At 38.2% G+C, this 23,977-nt stretch overlaps 1 protein-coding gene across 1 annotated transcript in view; it reads right to left on the reverse strand.

Annotated features, from left to right (window-relative positions):
• Positions 1-23,977, reverse strand: part of LOC132386025 (vacuolar protein sorting-associated protein 26B-like) — a 78,877-nt gene that overhangs the window by 5,209 nt on the left and 49,691 nt on the right. Inside the window, exon 5 of the mRNA XM_059958307.1 lies at positions 5,582-5,724. Within this exon, the coding sequence (XP_059814290.1) occupies positions 5,582-5,724 (143 nt within the window). The remainder of the gene's footprint in view (positions 1-5,581; positions 5,725-23,977) is intronic.

Consider the following 23,977-nt stretch of genomic DNA (forward strand, 5'->3'; position numbering starts at 1 on the left):
TAACCAGGCAGCATTCTGGTAAATCTCCTCTGTACCCTTTCCAATGCTTCCACAACCTTCCTATAGTGAGGAGACCAGAACTGGACACAGTAGTCCAAGTGTGGCCTAACCAGAGTTTTATAGAGCTGCATCATTACATCACGTATTTTAAACTCTATCCCTCGACTTATGAAAGCTAACACCCCATAAGCTTTCTTAACTACCCTATCTACCTGTGAGGCAACTTTCAGGGATCTGTGGACATGTATCCCCAGATCCCTCTGCTCCTCCACACTACCAAGTATCCTGCCATTTACTTTGTACTCTGCCTTGCAGTTTGTCCTTCCAAAGTGTACCACCTCACACTTCTCTGGGTTGAACTCCATCTGCCACTTCTCAGCCCACTTCTGCTTTGATAACATCTTGTTCCATTCATTGAATTGATTTTGTTTAATCTCTATTGGTAGGGTCTGAAAGAGATATACAGTCTGGGCAGTATATTCATTTTAATAGATTCAATCCTTGAACTGAGAATCAGGAATCAGGTTCCATCTTGCCATATCTTCCTTAATTTTTTCATATAAAGGCTGATAACTACATTCTGATAATTTTGCCAGATCTTCTGGCATACTAATGCCCAAATATTTGAAAGACTCTGTGTGCCATGCCCAGGAGTATCAACTTTCAAATTCTCTTGGTGGGCTATAGTTATATGGAAGTAATTGGGTTTTATCTATGTTCTTACTATCGCTATTGTTTTGATTTTTTTTGTATATGATCCATAATATGAAGAATCCTTCATATATTATCTTGTGTTATATGTTGTCATATAAAACCTGTCTGATCAATATGTATCAATATGGGTAGAAACTCCTCTAATCGTTTGGCCATGGTGGAAGTAAATAATCTATAATCTACATTAAGAACAGATATTGGTCTAAATGACCCGCAATCCATTTTATCCTTGCCTTCTTTTGGTATAGCTGAGATTATCGCTTCCTTCCAACTGGGTGGCATTTGAGTGTTTTTTAGAGCCCAGTTCAGTGTGGGGATAAAACAGGAATTAACTCATTTTAAGTGCTTTATACCACTCTGCCGTATACCCATCCGATCCTGGTGACTTGCTTAATTTAAGCCTACTAATTGCAGCTTTTAATTCAACTTCAGTTATGTCAGCAGTCATCGTTCTATTTTGTTCTTCGCTTTAAGTGAGTAACTCTAGAGAATTTAAAAAGGTGTCAATTTGGGTTATGCTTCCCCCTGGAACTTTGGAATATAGAGTTTTGTAAAACACCAAAAGCTTCTTGAATTTCACTTAGCTTATTTCTAACATTTTGTTCTTGAATCACTAATTTTATGAATTGTATTTTCTGCTATCTTTTTCTTCAGTTTCCATGCCTATGTTTCATAGGTTTTTCTACTGTAAGAGTCTAACTTTGGTTGTAATTGTAAATTTATGTCTCTCCCAAATTATGAGGAGACCTTCTGGTTTTCATTACCATAATATCAGTAATTTTCTGAAAGAAACCAGCATCACTTCCCGGGGGTGCCTATATATTCAATAAACTAAATTTCCGTCTATATTTCCCGTAACCAGAATATATCTGCCCTCCTTATCTCCCATTTTGAATACTTTTTTCAAAATTTAGCCTCTTAGGTGCTGATTTATATGAGAAGAAAAACAGATCAGTGAAGCCCATTCTCTTTAGTTTTTTATGCTCATTATCACTTAAATGAGTTTCCTGTAAATATACTACATAGGCTTGTTCTTTCTCATTTTGGATACAATTCTATTACAATTGATTGGATTTAATAGCCCATTGACATTAAAAGAAATTAATTTTACCTTGTCATTAGCCATCTGTAATTATCTGTCAACGTATCATTGAAATTAGAATAAAACTTAATCGATCTACTCTCTGAACAAATAAGAACCAAGAAACGCAAATAATAAAAAAAATGGCAACGAATGTATGATTCCAAGGCTGAGGTCTCTAGTAGATGAGCCTGCGTTGAGCTAGAGGAAATGTCTAGCTGTGGGGGATAACCCCTCCTACTTGTGAGTCGAGGGCCCCCATTGCAGTATTCATGAAAGTCAGTGAACAAATCCATTACACAGATTTCCGAGTACTCCTCCTCGATACACATACACACACACACATATATGTATATATATTCTAATTTTGGTGGGGAAAAAGGAATAAGATAGTGAATAAAGAATAACGGAGTAATATAAAATCCACATTATAATAAGTACTTCTCAAGATAGGTATATCACAGTCTACTTTTGCTTCCATTTAGCTTCTTAACATTTTTAAAGTTAGCCAAACCTTATGGCTCTTCTGAAGGGGGTGAGGACTGTCTCTGCAAAACTCCCGGTCTCTTCCTGATATACTTCTCTCGGCCTCCACTCATCTCCTGCCTTCTCGATTCTTGCACTAATTCCCAAGCAGAGCAGGATAATTCATCTGCTAGGCTTTCCCTCGGTTTGATCACGCTGACCGGCAACCCTCTGGCCTTCATGTCTGGAGTCGCCTCTTCCACTGTCTGATACAGTTGGATCCCATCTTGATAAAACACATGAAGTTTAGCAGGGTACCGAGTTTGAAATCTAAAGCTCTCTTGCTTTAGTATTCGCTTTACTTCAGAGTATTCTTTACGTTTCTGCAGGACAGCAGGGGAGTAATCTTGATCGAAATACATTATCGTCTAAAAACACCCTCTTCTTATCCCAGGTCCTTCGTAGAATCTCCGCCTTGGTACTGTATCGAAAGAATTTAATTTCTATTGAGCGTGGCTTATCTTCTCTGCCTCGGGTAGGCCACGGGACGATTGCGCGATGAACCCTCTCAGTTTCCTGCTCCATAGTAGAGGGAAGTTCCAGCATGTCCCGCAGCAACTTTCCTACAAACTCTGTCACAGAGAAACCCTCCGCTCCTTTGGGAACGTTGTATATCCTGACACTTTTCCACCGTGATCTTCCCTCCAGGTCAAACAGTTTACCTTCTTGTTGATTTAATACTTTTATCGTCTTACTTAGCATCTGTTCTCCTTTCCTCCTTTCGTAAAGAGTGGAGCGACGTTTACAATATTTCATTCTTCTGGTACCATGCCAAAGTCCAATGATTATTGAAAGATCATTACTAATTTCTTCACACTTTCTGTTAGCTCTTTCAGAAGGCTAGTGTGCAATTCATCTGGTCCGAGCCATAGCACTTACAGCTTTTTAAGCACCTTCTCCCTTGTAATAGTAACGGCACTCACTTTACCTCCCTCACACCCTTCAACATTTAGCACGGAGTTAGTCTTTCACAATGAAGACTGATCATATTACTCATTTAGTTCTTCTGCCAACTCCTTGTCCCGCATTATTATTTCCATCACCTCATTTTCTAGCAGTTCTATAACCACACTCATCTCTCTTTGATTGTTTACAAACTTAAAAAAGCTTTTGCTATTCACTTTGATATAGCTTACTAGCTTGCTTTCATATTTCAGCTTTTTCCTCCTAATTATTCCTCCTATGTTATGGCTATGATTCCTTCAGTTATTCTCAGTAGAGAATAAAAGCCTCCCAATCCTCTATCTTCTCACTAAATTTTGCCTTCTCCTACGCCCTCTATTTTGCTTTTGCATTAGCTGTAACTTCCTTTGTCAGCCACGGTTGTGCTATTTGAGTACTTCTTTGTTTTCTGTATACATCTATCCAGCACCTTCCTCTTTTTCTCCCCCAGAAACTGAAGCTATTGCTGCTCTGCTGACATCCCTGTGAGCAGCTCCTTCCAGTTTACTTTGGCTAACTCCTCTCTCATACTGTTGTAATTTCCTTTACTCCATTGAAATACTGTTAAATCAGCCTTTACTTTCTCCCTTTAAAATTTCAAGTTGAACAATCATATTGCAATCACTGCCTCCTAAGTGTTCCTTTACCCTAAGCTCCCTGATCACCTCCATTTCATTACATGACACACAATCAAGTATAGCTGATTGCCCTCTTAGAACCAACTCTTCTAAAAAGCCATTTCGTAGGTATTTAACAAAATCACTCTCTTGAAATCCATTTCTAACCTGATTTTCCCAATCGAGCTACATGTTAATATCTCCCATATTCTTTATAACATTGCCCTTTTGACTCACCTTTTCTATTTTCTGTTGTAATCTATGGCCTAAATCTCAACCACTGTTGGAAGATCTAAATATAACTGCCATTAAGGTCCTTTTACCCTTGCAGTTTCTTAACTCAACCCACAAGGATTCAACATCTTTCAATCCAATGTCAGGTATTTCTACTGATTTGATGCCATTCTTTACCAGCAGAGCACCCCTTATGCCTACCTTTCAATCCCTCTGATACAACTTGTAAGGTTGGACACAGCTTCCAGCTATAACCACCCTTCAGCCATGAATCAGTGATGACCGTGATATCAAACCTGACAAGCGGAACAGTGTCACAAGATCATCTACTATTTCTTATACTCCATGAATTCATGAGTACTGTATTTGCTGCCCTTTTTGGTTTCGCATTTCTGCTGGCTGCAATTTTATCCTATTTCATCTGCTGCCTGCCCTTCCTGACAGTCTGACTGCATGCTGTCTTTGCTTTTTTACTATCTGTCCAATCCTGAGGCCCTTCACTCTGGTTTCCATTCCCCTGACAAATCAGTTTAAACCCTCCCCAACAGCTCTAACAAACCAACCCAAACTAATATAGGTTCCCCTCAGATTCAGGTGCAAACTGTACCAAATGACCCAAATAAACTGTACCAATCACCCAAAAGAGATCCCAATGACACAAGAACCTGAAGCCATGCTTCCTCACCAGCTTCTCAGCCACGTATTATTCTTCAGCATCACCCTGGTGTGAGGCACAGGCAACATTGCCGAAAATATCACCGTGGAGGTTCTGCTTCTCAGCTTTCTTCCTAGTACTCTAAATTCTCTTTTTTAATACCTCTTTGCTTTTTCTTCCAATGTCATTAGTACCAATATGACCAAGACATCTGGCTACACTCTCTCCCCTCCAAAATGCTGTGGATGTTGTGGATGTGGATACTTCTTAACCCTGGCACCTGGAAGGCAACATTCCATTCAGGAGTCCTGTTCACATCCACACAATCCCCTGTCTGTTCCCCTATTGAGTTCCCTATCACTACTGCTTCCCTCTTTCCCTTCTGCACCATGGATGCATGATCATGCCAGTAACTCAGTCTCCATGGTATTCTCCTGGGAGGTCATCTCTCACAACCTATATTTATATAGATGTAAATAATCCAGACTACAACAAAAATGAAGTCTGAAATACTCTAGGCTCCAAGCATTTTGAAAAGGGGTTTCTCAGCCAATATCCTAATTTGAAATGGATGCAAGTAAACGGATTGAAACTTTCAGCTAGGAAAAGAAGGATGTACAGCCCTTTCAGCTGCCTTAGGTATTGTCCTTAAAAAAGCCTCCAATTACACAGTAAACCTCTATTCCTGGGACCAATTGTACATAGCAGGAATCTGATACTTTCTCTTTAAAATATTAAATTATGCACTAAATCCTGCTCTGCTTGCCAGTTTCTCACCTGGATCAGGATAGAAATTCTTCATTTAGCACTTACCTGCTGTTTGAAATATCTCCGTTCTTCTTCATCTACGAGTACAAGATTGAGGTAGTACCGTACGGAGAACTTCTTGTTGATGTCCCTCATAGATGGAGTCAATTCATATCCAGCCAGAAAAAGCCTTATAGGAATGGATTCACCTAAAACAAAACTGCAAACTTGGATCAACCAAATTAAAATATTGTTTTTTTTATATAGAGTAAAAACTGGAGGGAGACCAATTTTCTAGCGGGAAAGTTTTCCTGTGCTACATGATGGGATTTAAACTAGAGTTACAGAGGGATGGGATTCAGGATGCCAAAAAAATTTATTGAACAGGTTGTAGAGACAGATCTTAATCAGACGTCAGACAGTTAAGAATCAAAAGGTTGAGTTTGCTGCAACTAGTATCCTGAGCTGCATATAGTTCAATGCAAGAAGTATCATAGAAAAGGCAGATGAGTTTAGGGCACAGATCAACAGCTGGAATTATGACACTGTAGCCATTAATGAGACTTGGTTGCCAGACAGCAGGAGTTACAGCTCCATATACCTGGACACAACAGAGTGATTGGGATTAAGGGAGGAGGAGTGTCATAAACAGTCAGGGAAAATGTCATTGCAGTGTTCAGACAGGACGGACTGGAGAACTCATCTATCTAGTTAGTTGTATGGGTGGAACTGAGGAAAAAGAATGCTATGACCACATTAATGGGCTATATTATGGGCCACCTCAACAGTCTGTGATTTAGAAGAACAAACTTGTAATGAGATTGAAGAGTTTTGCAAGAAATATAATGTTGTTACAGTAGGTGATTTTAATTTTCCACATATTGACTGAGACTCCAATACGGTAAAAGGACTAAATGGGATAGGGTTTGTCAAATATGTTCAGGTAAGTTTCCTTAATCAATATATCCCATCAAAAGAATGTGCGATATCTGATCTGTTAATTAGGGAATGGAACAATGCAGGTGACAAAAATGTGTGGGGGAACACTTTGTATCCAGTGATCACAATGCCTTTAGCTTCAAAGTAAATATGCAAAATAATAGGTCTGGTCCATGGTTTAAGATTCTGAATTGGAGTAAGATCAATTTTGAAGGTATCAAAAAAGGTAAGGCAAGTGTGGATTGGGACAGACTGTTCTCTGGCAAAAGTGTACCTGATAAGGGAGGTCTTCAAAAAATGACATTTTGAGAGTACAAAGCTTGTATGTGCCTGTCAGAATAAAAAGTAAAAATATTAACTGTTGGAAACACAAGGAAATCTGCAGATGCTGGAAATTCAAGCAACACACACAAAATACTGGTGGAACACAGCAGGCCAGGCAGCATCTATAAGAGAAGCACTGTCGACGTTTCAGGCCGAGACCCTTCGTCAGGACTAGGAGTGTTGGGAACCTTGGTTTTCAAGAGATACTAAGACTCTGGTAAAGAGAAAAAAGGAAATGTACTTCAGGTATAAACATATAGGAACAAAGATGCTTGTGGAGTATAAAAAAATGTAATAGAACACTTAAGAAATCAGGAGCCTATATATAAAAAAATTAAGGAAGATATAACAAGGTGGAACCTAATTCCTTTTCTTGGTCTCAGTTCAAGGATTGAATCTATTGAAATGAATATATTGCCCAGACTACTATATCTCTTTCAGACCCTACCAACTGAGATTAACCAAAATCAATTTAATGAATGGAACAAGTTGCTATCTATATATGGCAAGGTAAAAGGCATATAATTCACCCCAAAACTTTGTAATTAGCCAAGGAAAGTGGGTATGGGGCCTACCTTGTCTTAGAGATTATTATTTTGCAGCACAGTTGAGAGCTGTGATATGCCATCATATGACACTCAATGGAAAAACATTAGAGGATACTTTCCAACCCCATACAGGCAATTTGTCTGATTACAACCTACAAAGTTACATAAACACTATTGATAACCTGTGGGTGAAATGAACCCTGAAAATATGGAAAACTATTATAAAAGAATATAAACTAGAGATATTGCAGTTCTTAAATAGTGTGCATATGATTGAGATTTTATGCTTTTGAGATTTTGTTTTTTAGAAATTTACAGTTGCAACAGTATGTTAATAGGATGGTTAAAAATGTAACCGAGGCAAATACATGTCTGATAGAGCTATTCAGAAAAAGATATAATTCAGACAGTGGTAATAGAACCACTTCAAGCTTGTGTAAGGGTTTGTCAAATCTTAAAACACACTCGACTTCATACATTAAAACAAAATGGGAGAAGGAAGGAGGGATAATTATATCTGAGGAAGAATGAACAGTAAGGAGGTATGAATGGAAGTGTACGAGTTCACAGAAATGGAGGGAGTTCAGGTGGAAAAACCCCGATATTTTATTACACCCTCAGAAATCCCATTATGATAGTGACATCCCTGTTTACTGGAGAAATTATGGAAATCAAAATGCAAATCATTATCATATTTTTCTAGGAATGCCCCGTAATCAAAGACTATTGGAGTGGGCAATTTAAAGGTTGTGTCCCTGAAGGTCTGTGGACCTATCTAGATGAGAAAGAGGCAGAAACCTTAGCCGCGACTGCTAAGTTAGCGGATGAATATGCATTAACACACAAAGTTTACCCCGAGAAAGAGCTACCAGAAGGGTAGTAGAGAGGGCGGAGAAAGTTCGCTGGCTGAGCCAGAGAGTAAGCCGGGTCTAGACAGAAGGGTAAGGAGGACAGGAAACAGTCTGGCAGAAGGTCTCCTAGTTTTGTGTGCTTTAATTGCGGGAAAGCCGGTCATATTGCATCTAAGTGCTTTGCTTCGAAGAAGGAGACGGAAAGGAAAGACGAATGCGCCGAGGGGCTGTGTTAAGCCGGTTGAAATGCCGTTAAAAGAGGAGGAGCTAAACTGAGTTCAGGAGGGATGTGAGAAATTCCTTTCAATCGAGTTGGTATCTGTGAGGGAGGGGTCACCCCCAGTGCCAGTAAGAATCTGGAGAGATACTGGGGCTTTTCAGTCCTTAATCCTAAGCAGAGACTTGGAATTCAATAGTGAGAAAGATACTGGTGACATGAACATGATAGAAGGGATTGGAAAAGGGACCCAGGCCGTACCATTACATAAAGTATTTTTGATGTGTGATTTGGTATCCAGACCAGTCACAATAGGGGTACGGTCTGCACTCCCAATACCCGATGTAGATGTCTTGCTCGGAACGACCTGGCAGGTGGGGATGTGTACCCAGCAGTGAAACTGACCTGCCAGGACTGAGGACCTGCCCATAGTTTCTGAAGTTAATCCCACCTGCGCAGTAACTCAAAGCATGGCCAGAAAAACAGTAGAGACAGGCGCCAGTTTTAATGAGTCCACTGTTGATTTAGCTGAGACGTTTTTACCAGCCCTGTACCAAGAGGGGTTAGAGAATGGTAAAACGGAGAATAGTGGGACTAAGGGAAGTAAAAGAAATGAGGCAAATTTAGGGTTGTTAAGGAACGAGATTTTGAGCCTTGCCCACAAGCTACCCCTAGGTGGACATTTTGGAGTGAAGAAGGAATTTATGGAGGCACATGCCAAGATGAGAAACAGATGTGGCAGCTAGAAGGTCCAGGGCTGGACACGGATGATCTATCTAGCTTGACAGAGCTGTTTGCAGTTGAAGAATTTAATGTGTTCCCAATGATGTGAGGGCAGTCCTAGATGGAAAGGATGCCACTACCTTGAGGGAGTCTGCTGGGTTAGCAGACAAGGTTGTCTTAACCCGCAAGGTTGAATTTACTCGGAAGGGAGTTGCCCAGAGAGTACCTGGGAGGATCAGGGGAACTTGGAATTTGAAAGGGGGACTGGTAATGAAAGGCAGATGTCCTGTTGGCCTGTGTGCAGGTTGAGGAAGTACCAGTGGATGCATAGGGTACTGAACCTAGTGTTGAAGCTCAGGAAAGGTCTGAGGGGTCTGACTTAGTTGAAAAGGAGTGCAGTCCCTTTGGGTCAGATGGACTTGGTTCAGTGAAGAAAGGGTTAACCTTGGCACCAGTAGAAAGTGAGGATTCTCAGTCACTTGTGTTAAAAGTTAGTGATGAGATGGAAGCTGGTGAGATGGATATTACGGAAGATATTGAGGGAAAAAGTGTTACTGGACTTTTGAATAAAGTAAATTTAAAGTTGGGTTTGATCAAAGTAAAAGGACCATTAACTAAACAATGGTTTGTTAACAAGGTGCCTGCTAGTCAATTACAGTTTACTTTGAAAAATAAAGATAAACGACCTGGTGATGTAGTTCAAGTATGTGATTTGGAGAGGAAAAACTTGAAGTGTTGTTTTGACCCAGAGAGACCATCTGCTAGTGTCATTAAGGAAACTAATCAAATTAAAGATCCTGAAGATAAAATTAATGACTTGGTTGGAATTAATGAGTTGTTTGGAAGTTCAGCAAATAGGCTTAGTCTGGACAACATTGGTGATAAGCTAACACCTGTGAAGGGGGTCTCTGAAAGCCATACCCAAGCTGATAAGCCAGCTGACCATGCAAGGGTTAAATGTTGTTTCAGAGCAGAAAAAAGGCCAAGGGTGAGCAAACACCATTGTTGAACAACAGAGTCTGATAACAGGAATTTGATATATATAAATAAAACATGTAAAAGGAACTGTAAGTATGATTGCTGATTGTATATTCAGGTGTTAAATTTAAAGTTCTCTGTATTAGCCTAATAGCTGATGACTACCTGTATATTAGAGTGTATTTTGTAATGTGTTCACTCATGTCCTTAATTTTTACCCCCCCCCCCCGGTAAAAAATCTTTTAAGAATGGGGGTGTTATGTGTGAAGCCAAGCAGAGCTGTAGAATGGATGCTGCTAATAAGAGAGAGATAAGGGAGAGCCATTCAAAATGCTAATAAGAGAGAGATAACAAGAGAAAGACACATAATTCAGTATTTTGCCATCTGCACTGATAGTGTCACGGACATCGGGGGGGGGGGGGGAATAAAATAGCGGGTTTTCTAAGACACAGGCAGACACGCCAAGAGACCCTGAAGAGAGCATTAAGGCCCTAGAAGTTGGTGGGAGGACCAATTCGTGGGAATCTGCCAGAGGCTCACGGGGTATAAAGGTACGAATGGTGGGGACCTGTTGCGTGTCCACCCTTGACTGGGTGACGGGTTCACCATGGAAAACCGGTCGCATCTGGAATGGAGGGGTCACAGTTGGTGACCACAATGGGACAAGAAGACAACGGAAGGTTTGCCTGAAATTTCAGCAGTATCTCTCACTCTCTCTCCAACAGTACCACAACAACTACCTCGAACTAATCTAAACTGAACTGAACTCTGCTTCACTTGAAGACTGATCATTTACCCCTAGGCTTCGATACAGCTTGGCTAATTTCTATTCCCTTATTTCTGTGAATATGTATATATTATCATTGTTAACCTGTTACATTTATATCCTTGCATTTAGTGTACTGTATTACTTAATTTACTAATAAACTTTATTAGTTTCTAGTAATTACAGACTCCAACATGTGTTCCATTTCTGCTGGTTTGACAACCCAGTTACGGGGTACGTAACACGAGGCTCTAATTGAGAGATCTAAATTATATTAGGAGGCAAGTGAGGTACCAGAGGACTGGAGGATACCTAATATTTTTCTGCTACTCAAGAAATGCTTTAAAGATAAACCAGGAAACTATAGGCAGGTGAGCCTGATATCAGTTGTGGGGAAATTATTGGAAGGTATTCTGGGAGACTGTGCCTGTCTGTGAATGTGAATGGAGTAACAGCAGTTTCTGTGCTGCTCCTAGTTTTTTTTCCTCCCCCCACAGTTTAAAATTCCAATTTAAAGTTTTTAGTTGCTGATTCTTGAAGGGGAACAATATGTCTTTGAGGAGTGGGAAGAACTTGTCTGAAACTAGTGATAAAGGCAATGGAAAAAGAAAGATGCAAAAGGAAAGATTTGATGAAATACCGTCGTGGGCCGAAGATATGGTTCGAACACTGAATTCAAATAAAGACCAACTGGAAACAAACAGTAATGAAATGATGTCATTTCTGGGAAAACTTAAAGATCTGGAAACTCAAGTAATTATACATGAAAAGGATTTGAAAGAAACTAAGCAAAATTTGCTCGAAACTACAACTTGTTTGGAAAGATATCGAATAAGATTATAGACCTGGATGCTAGGTCTCACCGAAGGAATATATGAATTGCTGGGCTGCAGGAAGGAATTGAAAATGTGGACTTAACTGTTTACTTTGGTAAGCTTTTTTATACCTTATTTCCTACTATACTATCACAGCTGCCTTCTATAGATTGTTTACTCCGAGACAACAAGATAAACCATGCACTATTTTGGTCTGTTTTCATCATTTTAAGATTAAGGATCCAATAATGTGACAGAGAGTTTACAGATTTGTGAAATCTGAGTTCCGTTTCTATGAAGATTATCCGAAGGAGGTAATGGAGCAAAGGTGTGTAAAGTAGAATAAAATTGTAATATGGTATTTAAACAGATAAATGTAATAAGTTGGGGTTATTTTCTTCTTTTATATATACTTAGCGGAGGTTTCAATTATTCGTATAATATTATTAGTTGGTAGTTTTGAAAATTTAGTTAGGTTAAATATGCTATCAATGTTACTTCTTGCTTTATTTTAAACTTTTAAAATATTGCGTTGATTTGTTATTAAATACTATGGTTTCTCTAGGTTTATATTTTAGATCTTAATCACTGTTTATCTTTTTAAATTTTTTAATACGTTAGTATTTTTTTTACGTAACAATATTATAGCGTATTATAACTAAATTTAAAGCTTTTTTTAGGCAATCTAATGTTAAATTTAAGATGGTGCTGGTTTTTTTTAAGAGATAATTTTTTGGTTTTCTCTTGTTTAAAAAAGATTAAATATAAACATGGGATAGTCTGTAGATGCTGGAATGTAAACACTTTTCCCTGTTGAGACCTTCTCATTTTTCTTACAAGGTCAGTGGATTTCATCTTTTTTTAAACTAGGGGGCGGGGTAGAGAACCTTTTAAAATTTACTTTGACAGACCAGAGCAATCTAGACTTCGTTTTCGTTTAGGGTGCTTGTTTTTGTTTCTGTGGGGGAAGGGGGTGGGGTTAGAGTTAGGGGGTTTTTCCCATTGGATAGTTCTGCAGAATACATGTTTCTTATGTGGTTGTATTCTTTATTGCTGTCATTTTTGATCATCCTGTAGTGGTAGTGTTCTGCGCATGTGTAAAGTAGAATAAAATTATAGTATGGTATTTAAACGTATAAATGTAATAAGTTGGAATGTATGTGGTTGGAATCATCCTATCAAATGAAAAAAGACTTTTAAAATCATTAATCAATTCCAGCCTGATATAATTTTTGCCCGAGATGCATATCAGGGCAGAAGGTCAAGATAGATATTTTAGATCGTGGAATGGTTTGCAATTTCACTCTACTGCTCAAAGTAAAACTAAAGGGGTGTCTATTTTTACTAAATCCAATATTTTGTTCCTTCAAGAAGACATTAATTCAGACTTTAATGGTAGATTTTTAATTGCTAAAGGAGAAATTTGTAATAGAAAAGTTGTTTAGGTCAATTTGTACGGTTCTAACTTAGATGATCCTTGTTTATTTAAAAATGTATTTGCTCTATTGCCTAATTTAAATGAATATATGTTGATAATGGGTGGGGATTTTAACTGTTGTTTAAATCCCTTGATTGGTAAGAGCTCAACCAATCAGCAACTTCCAAATCGCTCTTTTTTCTCACATGTTTATAGAAAATATTCAAGGATCGATTATATTATAGTCGACCCTCACCTCTTGCCTAGCATACTTGCACTAACGTACTTACCCTTTTCTATTTTCTAATTATGATTTATAATTTTAATTTTTATTATATTTACTTTGATTTGTACTTCAGGGAGAGCAAAGCGCAGAAACAAATATCACTGTGATGATTGTACACTCTAGTATCAATTGTTTGGTGACAATAAAGTATTTATATTGCTATATCTGATCCTGCGCCTTTGAATCTGTCTTTTGAATTCGATGATGTCATCCTTGCTCACCCACCTTGGCGCTTATCCCAAATATTATTGCAAAATTTTGACTTTGTTAGTTTTATTGAAACCCAGATAAAAGATTTTTTTCTTTTTAATGATATAGGGGGTATGTCTAAATTAATCATATGGGATACTTTTAAAACATTTCTACATGGTCGGATCATTTCTTATTCAACTAAGCTTAAAAAACAGACTAAAATAGAATTAGATAAAATTTCAAAACAAATTAAAGATTTAGATAATATTTATGCGATTTCTAATATTGACATTTAAACAAAGGGTGGAACTTCAATCACATTATAATTTATTATTAAATTATCCTATTGAAGGAGACTTGCTTAAGCTAAAAAGTCAATTTTATATGTTTGGAGATAAAAATAATAAACTGCTTGCATCTCAATTAAAAACGACCAGAGCCAAAAGGCAAATTTTGAAAATCTGTAGGATTTGGAACCATGGCTTGGGAACATGAAGAAATTAATAAGATTTTTCAAGATTTTTATACTCAACTTCATAAATCTCAGGTTCCAGTGGATTCTTCTAAAATTAATGCTTTCTTACCAAAAATTACTTTTCCTCAAATTTCTGTTGAGGATCAAAAAACTCTTGATGCTCAAATTGCTGAAGCTGAAATTTATAAAGCTATTTTTTCAAAGCAATCTGGTAAGGCCCCTGGACTTGATAGCTATTCTGTAGAATTCTATTAAAAAAATTCAGAAAATTCCTTTCTCCATATATTGGAAATGTTTAAGGACTCTTTTGTGAAAGGTGATTTACCCTCTACTTTTTATGAGGCTTCTATTTCTTTAATTCCTAAAAAGGATAAAGATCCTACTCACTGTGCTTCATAGAGATCGATGTCATTATTGAATGTCGATGCTAAAATCTTGTCAGAGATAATGGTCAATCCATTCAATTCAAGTCAAGTGACTTTTATTGTCATTGTGACCATAACTGCTGGTACAGTACAAAGTAAAAATGAAAACATTTTTCAGGACCATGGTGTTACATGACACAGTACAAAACTAGACTGAACTACGTAAAAAACAACACAGAGAAAGCTACACTAGACTATAGACCTACACAGGACAGCATAAAGTGCACAAAACAGTGCAGACATTACAATAAATAATAAACAGGACAATAGGGCAAGGTGTCAGTCCAGGCTCTGGGTATTGTGGAGTCTGATAGCTTGGAGGAAGAAACTGTTACATAGTCTGGTCATGAGAGCCCGAATGCTTCAGAGCCTTTTCCCAGATGGGAGAGGGGAGAAGAGATTGTTTGAGGGGTGCATGGGGTTCTTCATAATGCTGTTTTCTTTGCGGATGCAGCGTGTAGTGTAAATGTCCGTGATGGCGGGAAGAGAGACCCTGATGATCTTCTCAGCTGACCTCACTATCTGCTGCTGATTCTTGCAATCCGAGATAGTGCAATTTCCAAACCAGACAGTGATGCAGCTGCTCAGGATGCTCTCAATACAACCCCTGTAGAATGTGATGAGGATGGGGGGCGGTGGTGGGAGATGGACTTTCCTCAGCCTTCGCAGAAAGTAGAGATGCTGTTGGGCTTTCTTTGCTATGGAGCTGGTGTTGAGGGACCAGGTGAGATTTTCTGCCAGGTGAACACCAAGAAATTTGGTGCTCTTAATGATCTCTACCGAGGGGCTGTTGATTTTGGTGGCTTAATGATCTCTACCGAGGGGCCGTTGATGTTCAGTGGGGAGTGGTCACTCCGTGCTCTCCTGAAGTCAACAGCCATCTCTTTTGTTTTGTTCACATTCAGAGACAGGTTGTTGGCTCTGCACCAGTCTGTTAGCCGCTGCACCTCCTCTCTGTAAGCTGACTTGTCATTCTTGCTGATGAGACCCACCACGGTCGTGTCATCAGCGAACTTGATGATGTGGTTCGAGCTGTGTGTTGCAGCACAGTCGTGGGTCAGCAGCATGAACAGCAGTGGACTGAGCACATAGCCCTGGGGGCCCCCGTGCTCCATTTGATGGTGTTGGAGATGCTGCTCCCAATCCGGACTGACTGAGGTCTCCCAGTCAGGAAGTCTAGGATCCAGTTGCAGAGAGAGGTGTTCAGGCCCAATAGCCAATAGGCTCAGCTTTCTGTTTCTGAGGGATGATTGCATTGAATGCTGAAGTCTATGAACGTATGTGTCTTTCTTGTCCAGGTGGGTTAGGGCTAGGTGGAGGGTGTTGGCAATGGCGTCATCTGTTGAGCGGTTGGGACAGTATGCAAACTGCAGGGGATCCAGTGAGGGGGACAGCAGGGTCTTGATATGCATCATGATGAGCCTCTCAGAACACTTCATGATGATGGATATGAGTGCAACTGGGCAGTAGTCACTTAGGCAGGACACTGAAGACTTCTTCAGCACGGGGACGATGGTTGGAAAATATATTGGGTAAAATTATTTTTAAAGATCAAACAGGATTTATAAAGGGTCGTCATTCCTTGTCAAATGTTCGGAGATTATTTAATATTATATATTCATCTTCTTTTAAAACTCCACAATGTGTCATCTCTTTGGATGTTGAAAAAGCATTTCATTGACTTGAATGGAAATATTTATTTAATGTTTTAGAGAAATTTGGCTTTGGAATTAATTTAAATAATTGGCTTAGAATGCTATATAAAACTCCTATTGCTACTGTTGCTACTAACGATTGTAGATCCCTTTTTTTCAGCTTTCATGGGGAACAAGACAGGGTTGTCCATTGTCCTTTGCTCTTTAATTTAATATTAGAACCCCTTGTTATTGCCCTTCATGAAGCTAAAGATATTCACGGGATTCTTGTGAATGATACCATTCATAAGATTTCTCTTTACGCTGATGATTTACTGGTTTACATACCTAATCCTAAGGAATCTATTCCTGCCTTGCTAAAATTATTCAATGAATTTGGAAATTTTTCAGGATATAAAATTAATTTTAATAAAAGGGAACTATTTTCTTTAAATGAATCTGTTTCTATGTGATAATACTCCTTTCAAAGTTATGGATTCCTTTAGATATCTAGGCATTATAATCACAAAAAAATAAGGATCTTTATAAAGCTAATTTTGTTCCCTTGGTAGATACTATGAAGTAATTATTTAGCAGATTGAACCCACTTACGTTTTCACTTGCTGGCTGCCCCATAGTGTTAAAATGATGATTTTGCCAACATTTTTATATTTATTTCAGAATATCTTTTTTTTTGATCAAATTGATTCTATTATCTCATCTTTTATTTGGAATGATAAAAGACCAAGAATGTGTGGCCTTTTATACTTTGGTGAGACCCGACGCAGACTGGGAGACCGTTTTGCTGAACACCTATGCTCGGTCCACCGGACCAGTGGCCACACATTTTAATTCCACTTCCCATTCCCATTCTGATATGTCTGTCCATGGCCTCCTCTATTGTCAAGATGAAGCCACACTCAGGTTGGAGGAACAACACCTTTTATACCAGCTGGGCAGCCTCCAACCTGATGGCATGAACATTGACTTCTCTAATTTCCGTTAATGCCCCTCCTCCCCTTCTTAACCCATCCCTGACATATTTAGTTGTTTGCCTGTTCTCCATCTCCCTCATGCTCCCCTCCACTCCTTTCTTTCTCCGGAGGCCTCCTTTCCCTTCTCCAGCTCTGTATCACTTTCGCCAATCACCTTTCTAGCTCTTAGCTTCAACCCTTCCCACCCCCTCCGGTCTTCTCCTATCATTTCACATTTTCCCCCTCCCCCCACTACTTTCAAATCTCTTACTATCTTTCCTTTCAGTTAGTCCTGATGAAGGGTCTCAGCCCGAAACATTGACAGAACTTCTCCCTACAGATGCTGCCTGGCCTGCTGTGTTCCACCAGCATTTTGTTTGTTGTTGTAAGAATTGGTAAATGTCACTTACAAAAATTGAAAAAGGACAGAGGTCTTGCTTTGCCTAATTTAAGAACTGCGCTGTTAATGTGCTGTTAATGTGTTAATGTCCTTTTGGTTATACTAAGTTGATAAGAATGAGCGGCCAATTTGGGTCGATTTGGAATTGAAAGCTGTGAAACAGTTTTCTTTAACCTCATTATTGGGAGCTGCTCTACCTAAAGTTGCCAGGTTAAGTTTATACCCTGTGATTAAGTATTCTTTACAAATTTGGCTCCAGTTCAGTAATTTTTTTAATCTTAAAAAATTTAAACTTTGTAGTTTAATTTATTGAAAATATTTTCTTAAGCCTTCTTTGAAAGATCCAATTTTTTTAATTTGGAAAAATAAAGGTACTAATTCTTTTTTGGATCTATTTAAAGAAGATAGACTGATGTCCTTTGAACAATTAGTTGATAAATACTCTTTCATATTCACACAATACCTTCAAGTTAGACATTTCTTACAAAAATATTTAAGTAATTTTCCTTGCATATTAGAGGAAATATTAACCTGTTAGATACTGTTCTGAGTATGAACCCTTTGATGAAGGGTTCCATTGGAAGAATTTATAATTTATTATCACAATGGGATAAGCGCCCTTTCTTTAAGATTAAACAAGATTGAGAAAAGGAATTTAATTTGACTTTTATAGCGGGGGACTGGACGTGGATCTTGAAGTTGATTAACTCTTCATCGATTTGTGCTAGCCATTCATTGATTCAATTTAAAATTGTACATTGTTACTATTTGATGAAGGAGAGATTGTCTAAAATCTTTCCTAATGTTGGTAGTTATTGTGATAGATGTAAAACTGAGACAGCTATTTTTGGTCTTGTTCTATATTGGAACAGTATTGAAAGTCAACTTTTTCTACAATTTCTAAAGCAAAATTAATTTACAACCTTACAAGTTAACTGTGCTCTTTGGAATAATACCTCAAAATATCCGTGGTATTTCTTTGTCTGACCAATATGTTGGAAGTGGAAAGATATGTCGGCTCCCACTCTGTCACAATAGTTCTCTCAAGTGGTGTTTTTTTGTCCTAGTTTGGAGAAAATTAAAAGTCGAACCTTTGAACTTATGTTTGATTTTGAGAAAAGATGGAGTTCATTTGCTCGTTATTACCATTTGAGTTAATTGATAGATTGGTATAATTTTATTTTGCTGGCGGTTTCATGTTTATCCTTAGAAGATTTTTGTATGATGCATGGCTCCGAGGTTGAACCCTTAATGGGTCTTTTTTCTCTCTCACTTTTTTCTTGCTTCGGTAGGGTTTATTTTTTCTTTTCTTCTCTTTTTTTGTGTCACCATATTTTTCAATCCTTAATATTGTGTTTTTTTTCTCTTTTGAGACATTGTAAGTGTTACTCTGATGCACTCTTGTATTTTGGATAATAATAATAATAATAAAAAGATAAAGGAAGGTATTCTGAGGGACCATAAGTTTAAGTATTTGGACAGAAGTGGACTGCTTAAGGATAGTCAGCATGGTGGATCTTCTCTAACCAAACTTAAAGAATTTTTTGAGGAAGAGAATAGGAAAGTTGATGAACGCAGTGTGTGTTTTCTATATGGACAATTAAGACATTTGACAATCTCAAGGTTCAATTGCTCAGAGTTCAAGATGGATTTGAAATTGGATTTGACATTGGCTTTGTGGGAGAAACCAGAGAACAGAAGAATGTAACAAACAAGAGAAAATCTGCAGATATTGAAAATTCAAGCAACACACGCACACAAAATGTTGGGAGAACTTAGCAGGCCAGGCAGTATCTACAGAAAAAAGTAGTCAATGTTTCAGGCCAAGACCCTTTGGCAGGATTGGAGAGAAAAAAATGAACATACTTAAACAGCACAAACTTTATGCAAGAGAACACTTAAGAAAGAAATCAGGAGAGTTAAAAGAAAGCATGAGGTTGCCCTAGGAGATGGAGGGAAGGAGAATCCGAAGGAGTTTCTACAAATATGTTTAGAGTACCTCATCCATCTTTTAAGTCTGCTCCTCATCTTTCTTTTCCAGTTCTACTGAAGGGTCTCAGCTCAAAATGTCTACTATATTTTTCATAGTTTAGGTTATCTCTCTGACTGGTCTCTCTGTGACTAGTGGAATGCACAGGGATAAGTTCTGGGTCTGCTGCTGTTCGTCATCTATAACAAAGATCTGGATGATAACGCAATCATCTGGATCAGTAAATTCCTGGTGACACCAAGGTTTAGGATGTACTTAACAGCAAGGCAGGCTATTTTGGCTTGCAGCTGGAAAAATGGAATGAAAATGGCAGATAGAATGCTGACTAGACTAGGTTAGGTCATATCCACATAACAATTACAGCAAGGAAACAGGCCATCTCGGCCCTCTTAGTCCGTGCCAAACTCTTAATCTCACCTAGTCCCACCTACCCGTACTCAGCCCATAACCCTCCACTCCTTTCCTGTCCATATACCTATCCAATTTTACCTTAAATGACACAACTGAACTAGCCTCTACTACTTCTACAGGAAGCTCATTCCACACAGCTATCACTCTCTGAGTAAAGAAGTACCCCCTCGTGTTTCCCTTTTTTTGCCCCCTCTCAAATCATGTCCTCTCGTTTGAATCCCCCCTACTCTCAATGGAAACAGCCTATTCACGTCAACTCTATCTATCCCTCTCAAAATTTTAAATACCTCGGTCAAATCCCCCCTCAACCTTCTACTCTCCAATGAATAGAGACCTAACTTGTTCAACTTTTCTCTGTAATTTAAGTGCTGAAACCCAGGTAACATCCTAGTAAAGCGTCTCTGCACTCTCTCTAATTTATTGATATCTTTCCTATAATTTGGTGACCAGAACTGTACACAATACTCCAAATTTGGCACCAATGCCTTGTACAATTTTAACATTACTGTGCTGTCTTTACGACAGTTATTTAGTTTATAATATTTTCGCTTAGTAATTCATTCGATAGTGTTTTCTAGTTAGAATTAGAAGTGTTCAAAGTATATTTATTGCATGTAAAATATATCGGCATGCGATGACGTCATATCCGCTTTCGCCGCGTCTTGTGGGAAAATACCGGTTTGGAATTAACGCGAGGGTGGGGGCTCACCACGAGGCACACCTGAGCAGAAGTTGTTTTGCAGGCATGAGAAATCACAGTGAGAGCAACGCTGTGTTAATAGATAATCGATATATTGAACTAAGATGTTAATGCCGATCCTGTTAGAAGTAACGACGGTCGATAATGTTTATGCTTTCGTTAGTTAAAGAGTTGCGGATAGTTTGCATTGAAGTGTATTTAAAGTAGTCAATGGAGCAGGTAAACTCTGCCTGTATACTGCACCTTAGTGTAATGTAGTTATAGTCACCTTTGCAAGTATTTACAATTGAAATGTGATATTAAGGAAGGAACAAATACTGTATCAATCTTGTATTGTTTTATCAACAGTTTTCACCATATGTTAATGTGAAGAGTGAACAGTAAATGGTTATTCTTACTGCGATCTGGTCTCATTGGTTTATCTCGACGTTGAATTCGGCGTTATTAGTACACGCGAAGGAGAACTTTACAATTACATTCCAACTCCTATACTCAATGCTCTGATTTATAAAGGCCAGCATGTCAAAAGCTTTCGTTACCACACTATCCATGTGATTCCACCTTCAGCAAACTATACACCATTATTCCTAGATCACTCTGTTCTACTGCATTCCTCAATGCCCTATCATTTACCATGTATATCCTTTTTTGATTAGTCCTACCAAAATGTAGCACCTCACACTTATCAGCATTAAGCTCCATCTGCCATCGTTCAGCCCACTCTTCTAACTGGCCTAAACCTCTCTTCAAGCTTTGAAACTCTACTTCATTATCCACAACACCACCTATCTTAGTATCATCTGCATATTTACTAATCCAATTTACCACCCCATCATCCAGATCATTAATGTGTAAGACAAACAACACTGGACCCAGTACTGATCCCTGAGGCACACCACTAGTCACAGGGCTTCAACCTGACAAACAGTTTTCCACCACTACTCTCTGGCATCTCCCTTCCAGCCAACGTTGAATCCATTTTACTACTTCAATATTAATACCTAACGACTGAACTTTCCTAACTAACCTTCCATGTGGAACCTTGTCAAAGGCCTTACTGAAGTCCATTTAGACAACATCCACTGCTTTACCCTCATCAACTTTCCTAGTAAATTCTTCAAAAAATTCAGTAAGATTTGTCAAACATGACCTTCCACGCACAAGTCCATGTTGACTGTTCCTAATCAGACCCTGTCTATCCAGATAATTATATATACCATCTCTAAGAATACTTTCCATTAATTTACCCACCACTGATGTCAAACTTACAGGCCAATAATTGCTAGGTTTACTCTTAGAACCTTTTTCAAACAATGGAACCACACCAGCAATACGCCAATCCTCTGGCAACATCCTGGGTTCTAATGGCATTTGAAATATTTCTGTCACAGCCCCTGCTATTTCTACACTAACCTCCTTCAAGGTCCTAGGGATTATCCTGTCAGGACCCGGAGATTTATCCACTTTTATATTCCTTAAAAGCTGCAGTACTGGGGGTGGAGTTTCAAGATGGCGACGTAGACATCTGCCTTTTAGGCGCTCTTCATTTTTTAAGCTATAATCACCCTTTAATCAAATCTTTTCGTACTTAATTACATGGGTTGATATTTACGATTTATTTCTCTTTTTAAAAATAACACTGGATTTAATTTTTTCAAACTTAAAATGTCTGTACCTAAGAGATCGTCTAAAGACCCTATAACTCTTGATGCAATCTCCAGTCTTTTGGATACTAAACTGGATGCTAAACTTGTAAATCTGGAAAACAAACTTACTGCGAAAATGTTGGAGCTTGAAGAAGTCATTAAATCATTTGATATCAAGCTTCAATCGCAGGCAGCAGATATTGAACGCCATGAAGAAAAGTTTGCGGCTCTTGACAAGATAATTTGTGAAAAAATACGTACAATCGAAACTTTGGAGGAGAAGGTACGGTCGACCGCTAAAATAGTGGAGCAGTATAAGTTTAAAATCACCGATCTTGAAAACCGGTCTCGCAGACAGAATTTGCTTATTATTGGATTTCCCGAAAATCTCGAGTCTGGTGACTTAACTGAATATTTCTCTAATTTATTGTGGGAAATTTTTGGCGAGGACACTTTGCGGGTTAAACCTACTATTGATCGTGCCCACAGAGTTTCGAGATTTTCGGCTGCAAAAGACAAGCCTCGAGCTATGATCGTCCATCTACATTATCCTCGGGAGAAAGAGCTTTTAATTCCATTAGCTCGTCAGAAAGGTATGATTTCTCACAGAAGCAACAACTTTTATATTGTGGAGGACTATTCATTCGAGGTAATGAGGGCGAGAATTGCTTTTAAACCGGTGATGGCGGAGGTTCATTCGATTGGACTTAAACAAGCTTTAAGATATCCAGCGAATCTCAAGAATTACGTTGAGCAACAACAGTCAGCGTTTCTTTAATACTCCGGAAGAAGCGAAGAAATTCATTGAAGAATATCGCTCTTCTAGTCCAACTTGAACTATGTGTTATGAAGAAGAACTTTTGGAGAGAAGACGTTATTCCGTTTTAGGCTTTAACTTATGAAGCTGCGGTATAGCTTTTTATTTTGCTCTGCAGACCTGGTTTTTTTTATTATCATGATTTACAGATGTTTTTTTAACTTTACTATAATGTCTTTTTTCTTAATTAATATTTTTCCCCTCTGGATTAGATATACATGTTAAGACTTTGTAATAATGATTTATTTTTTAAGATGTCGTTTCTTCTTCCCATAAGACTTTGCTTTCCGTAAGCGTTTATTTGCCTGTATTTGAGAATGGGACGAATGTTTTGAATTTTTGAACCTTTTTTTATATATGTATGTTGTAGTGGTTATTGAACCCTTTTTTAATTCTATTTTGATAACCTTTTTTTTAAAAAAAACGATTGGTGAATTTACATCTATATTTTGTAATATGGTCCTTTCAAAATGTCGTTTCTTCTTCCCAAAGTCTTTGTTTTTGAAACGTCATTTCCTTGTATTTGAATATGGAATTTTTTTAAAGGCATATTACATTATTTTAAACTTCAATGGTTATCCTTTTTTTTATTAATGATTTTTTGCTTTTTTATATTATTTTTTCATTTTGATTGATATATATTCTTTTTGTTTACAACCCTGTATTTATATCTGGGTGTTATATAGTTTCTCTTTTCTTTCTTTTCATGAAGTCGCCATCTTGAAAATGGGGCTAATATTAGTGTTAGTTTGTGCGCCTGCCGCTTGGCTTTTTTCCGTGGGGTCGGGGGATGGGGTAGGGATCTTCTTTCATGCTTTTGCTTTTTATTTTTTTGCTTTTAGTTTATGGGCCGACTTTAAATTATTAATATTGTTGAGGTGTCATGTTCTCCAGTTGCTCCTGAATCATTTTTCCTTCTTCCTGAATTATAGG

This window comes from Hypanus sabinus (genome assembly GCF_030144855.1).
Source record: "Hypanus sabinus isolate sHypSab1 chromosome Y unlocalized genomic scaffold, sHypSab1.hap1 SUPER_Y_unloc_3, whole genome shotgun sequence".
Classification (NCBI taxonomy): domain Eukaryota; kingdom Metazoa; phylum Chordata; class Chondrichthyes; order Myliobatiformes; family Dasyatidae; genus Hypanus; species Hypanus sabinus.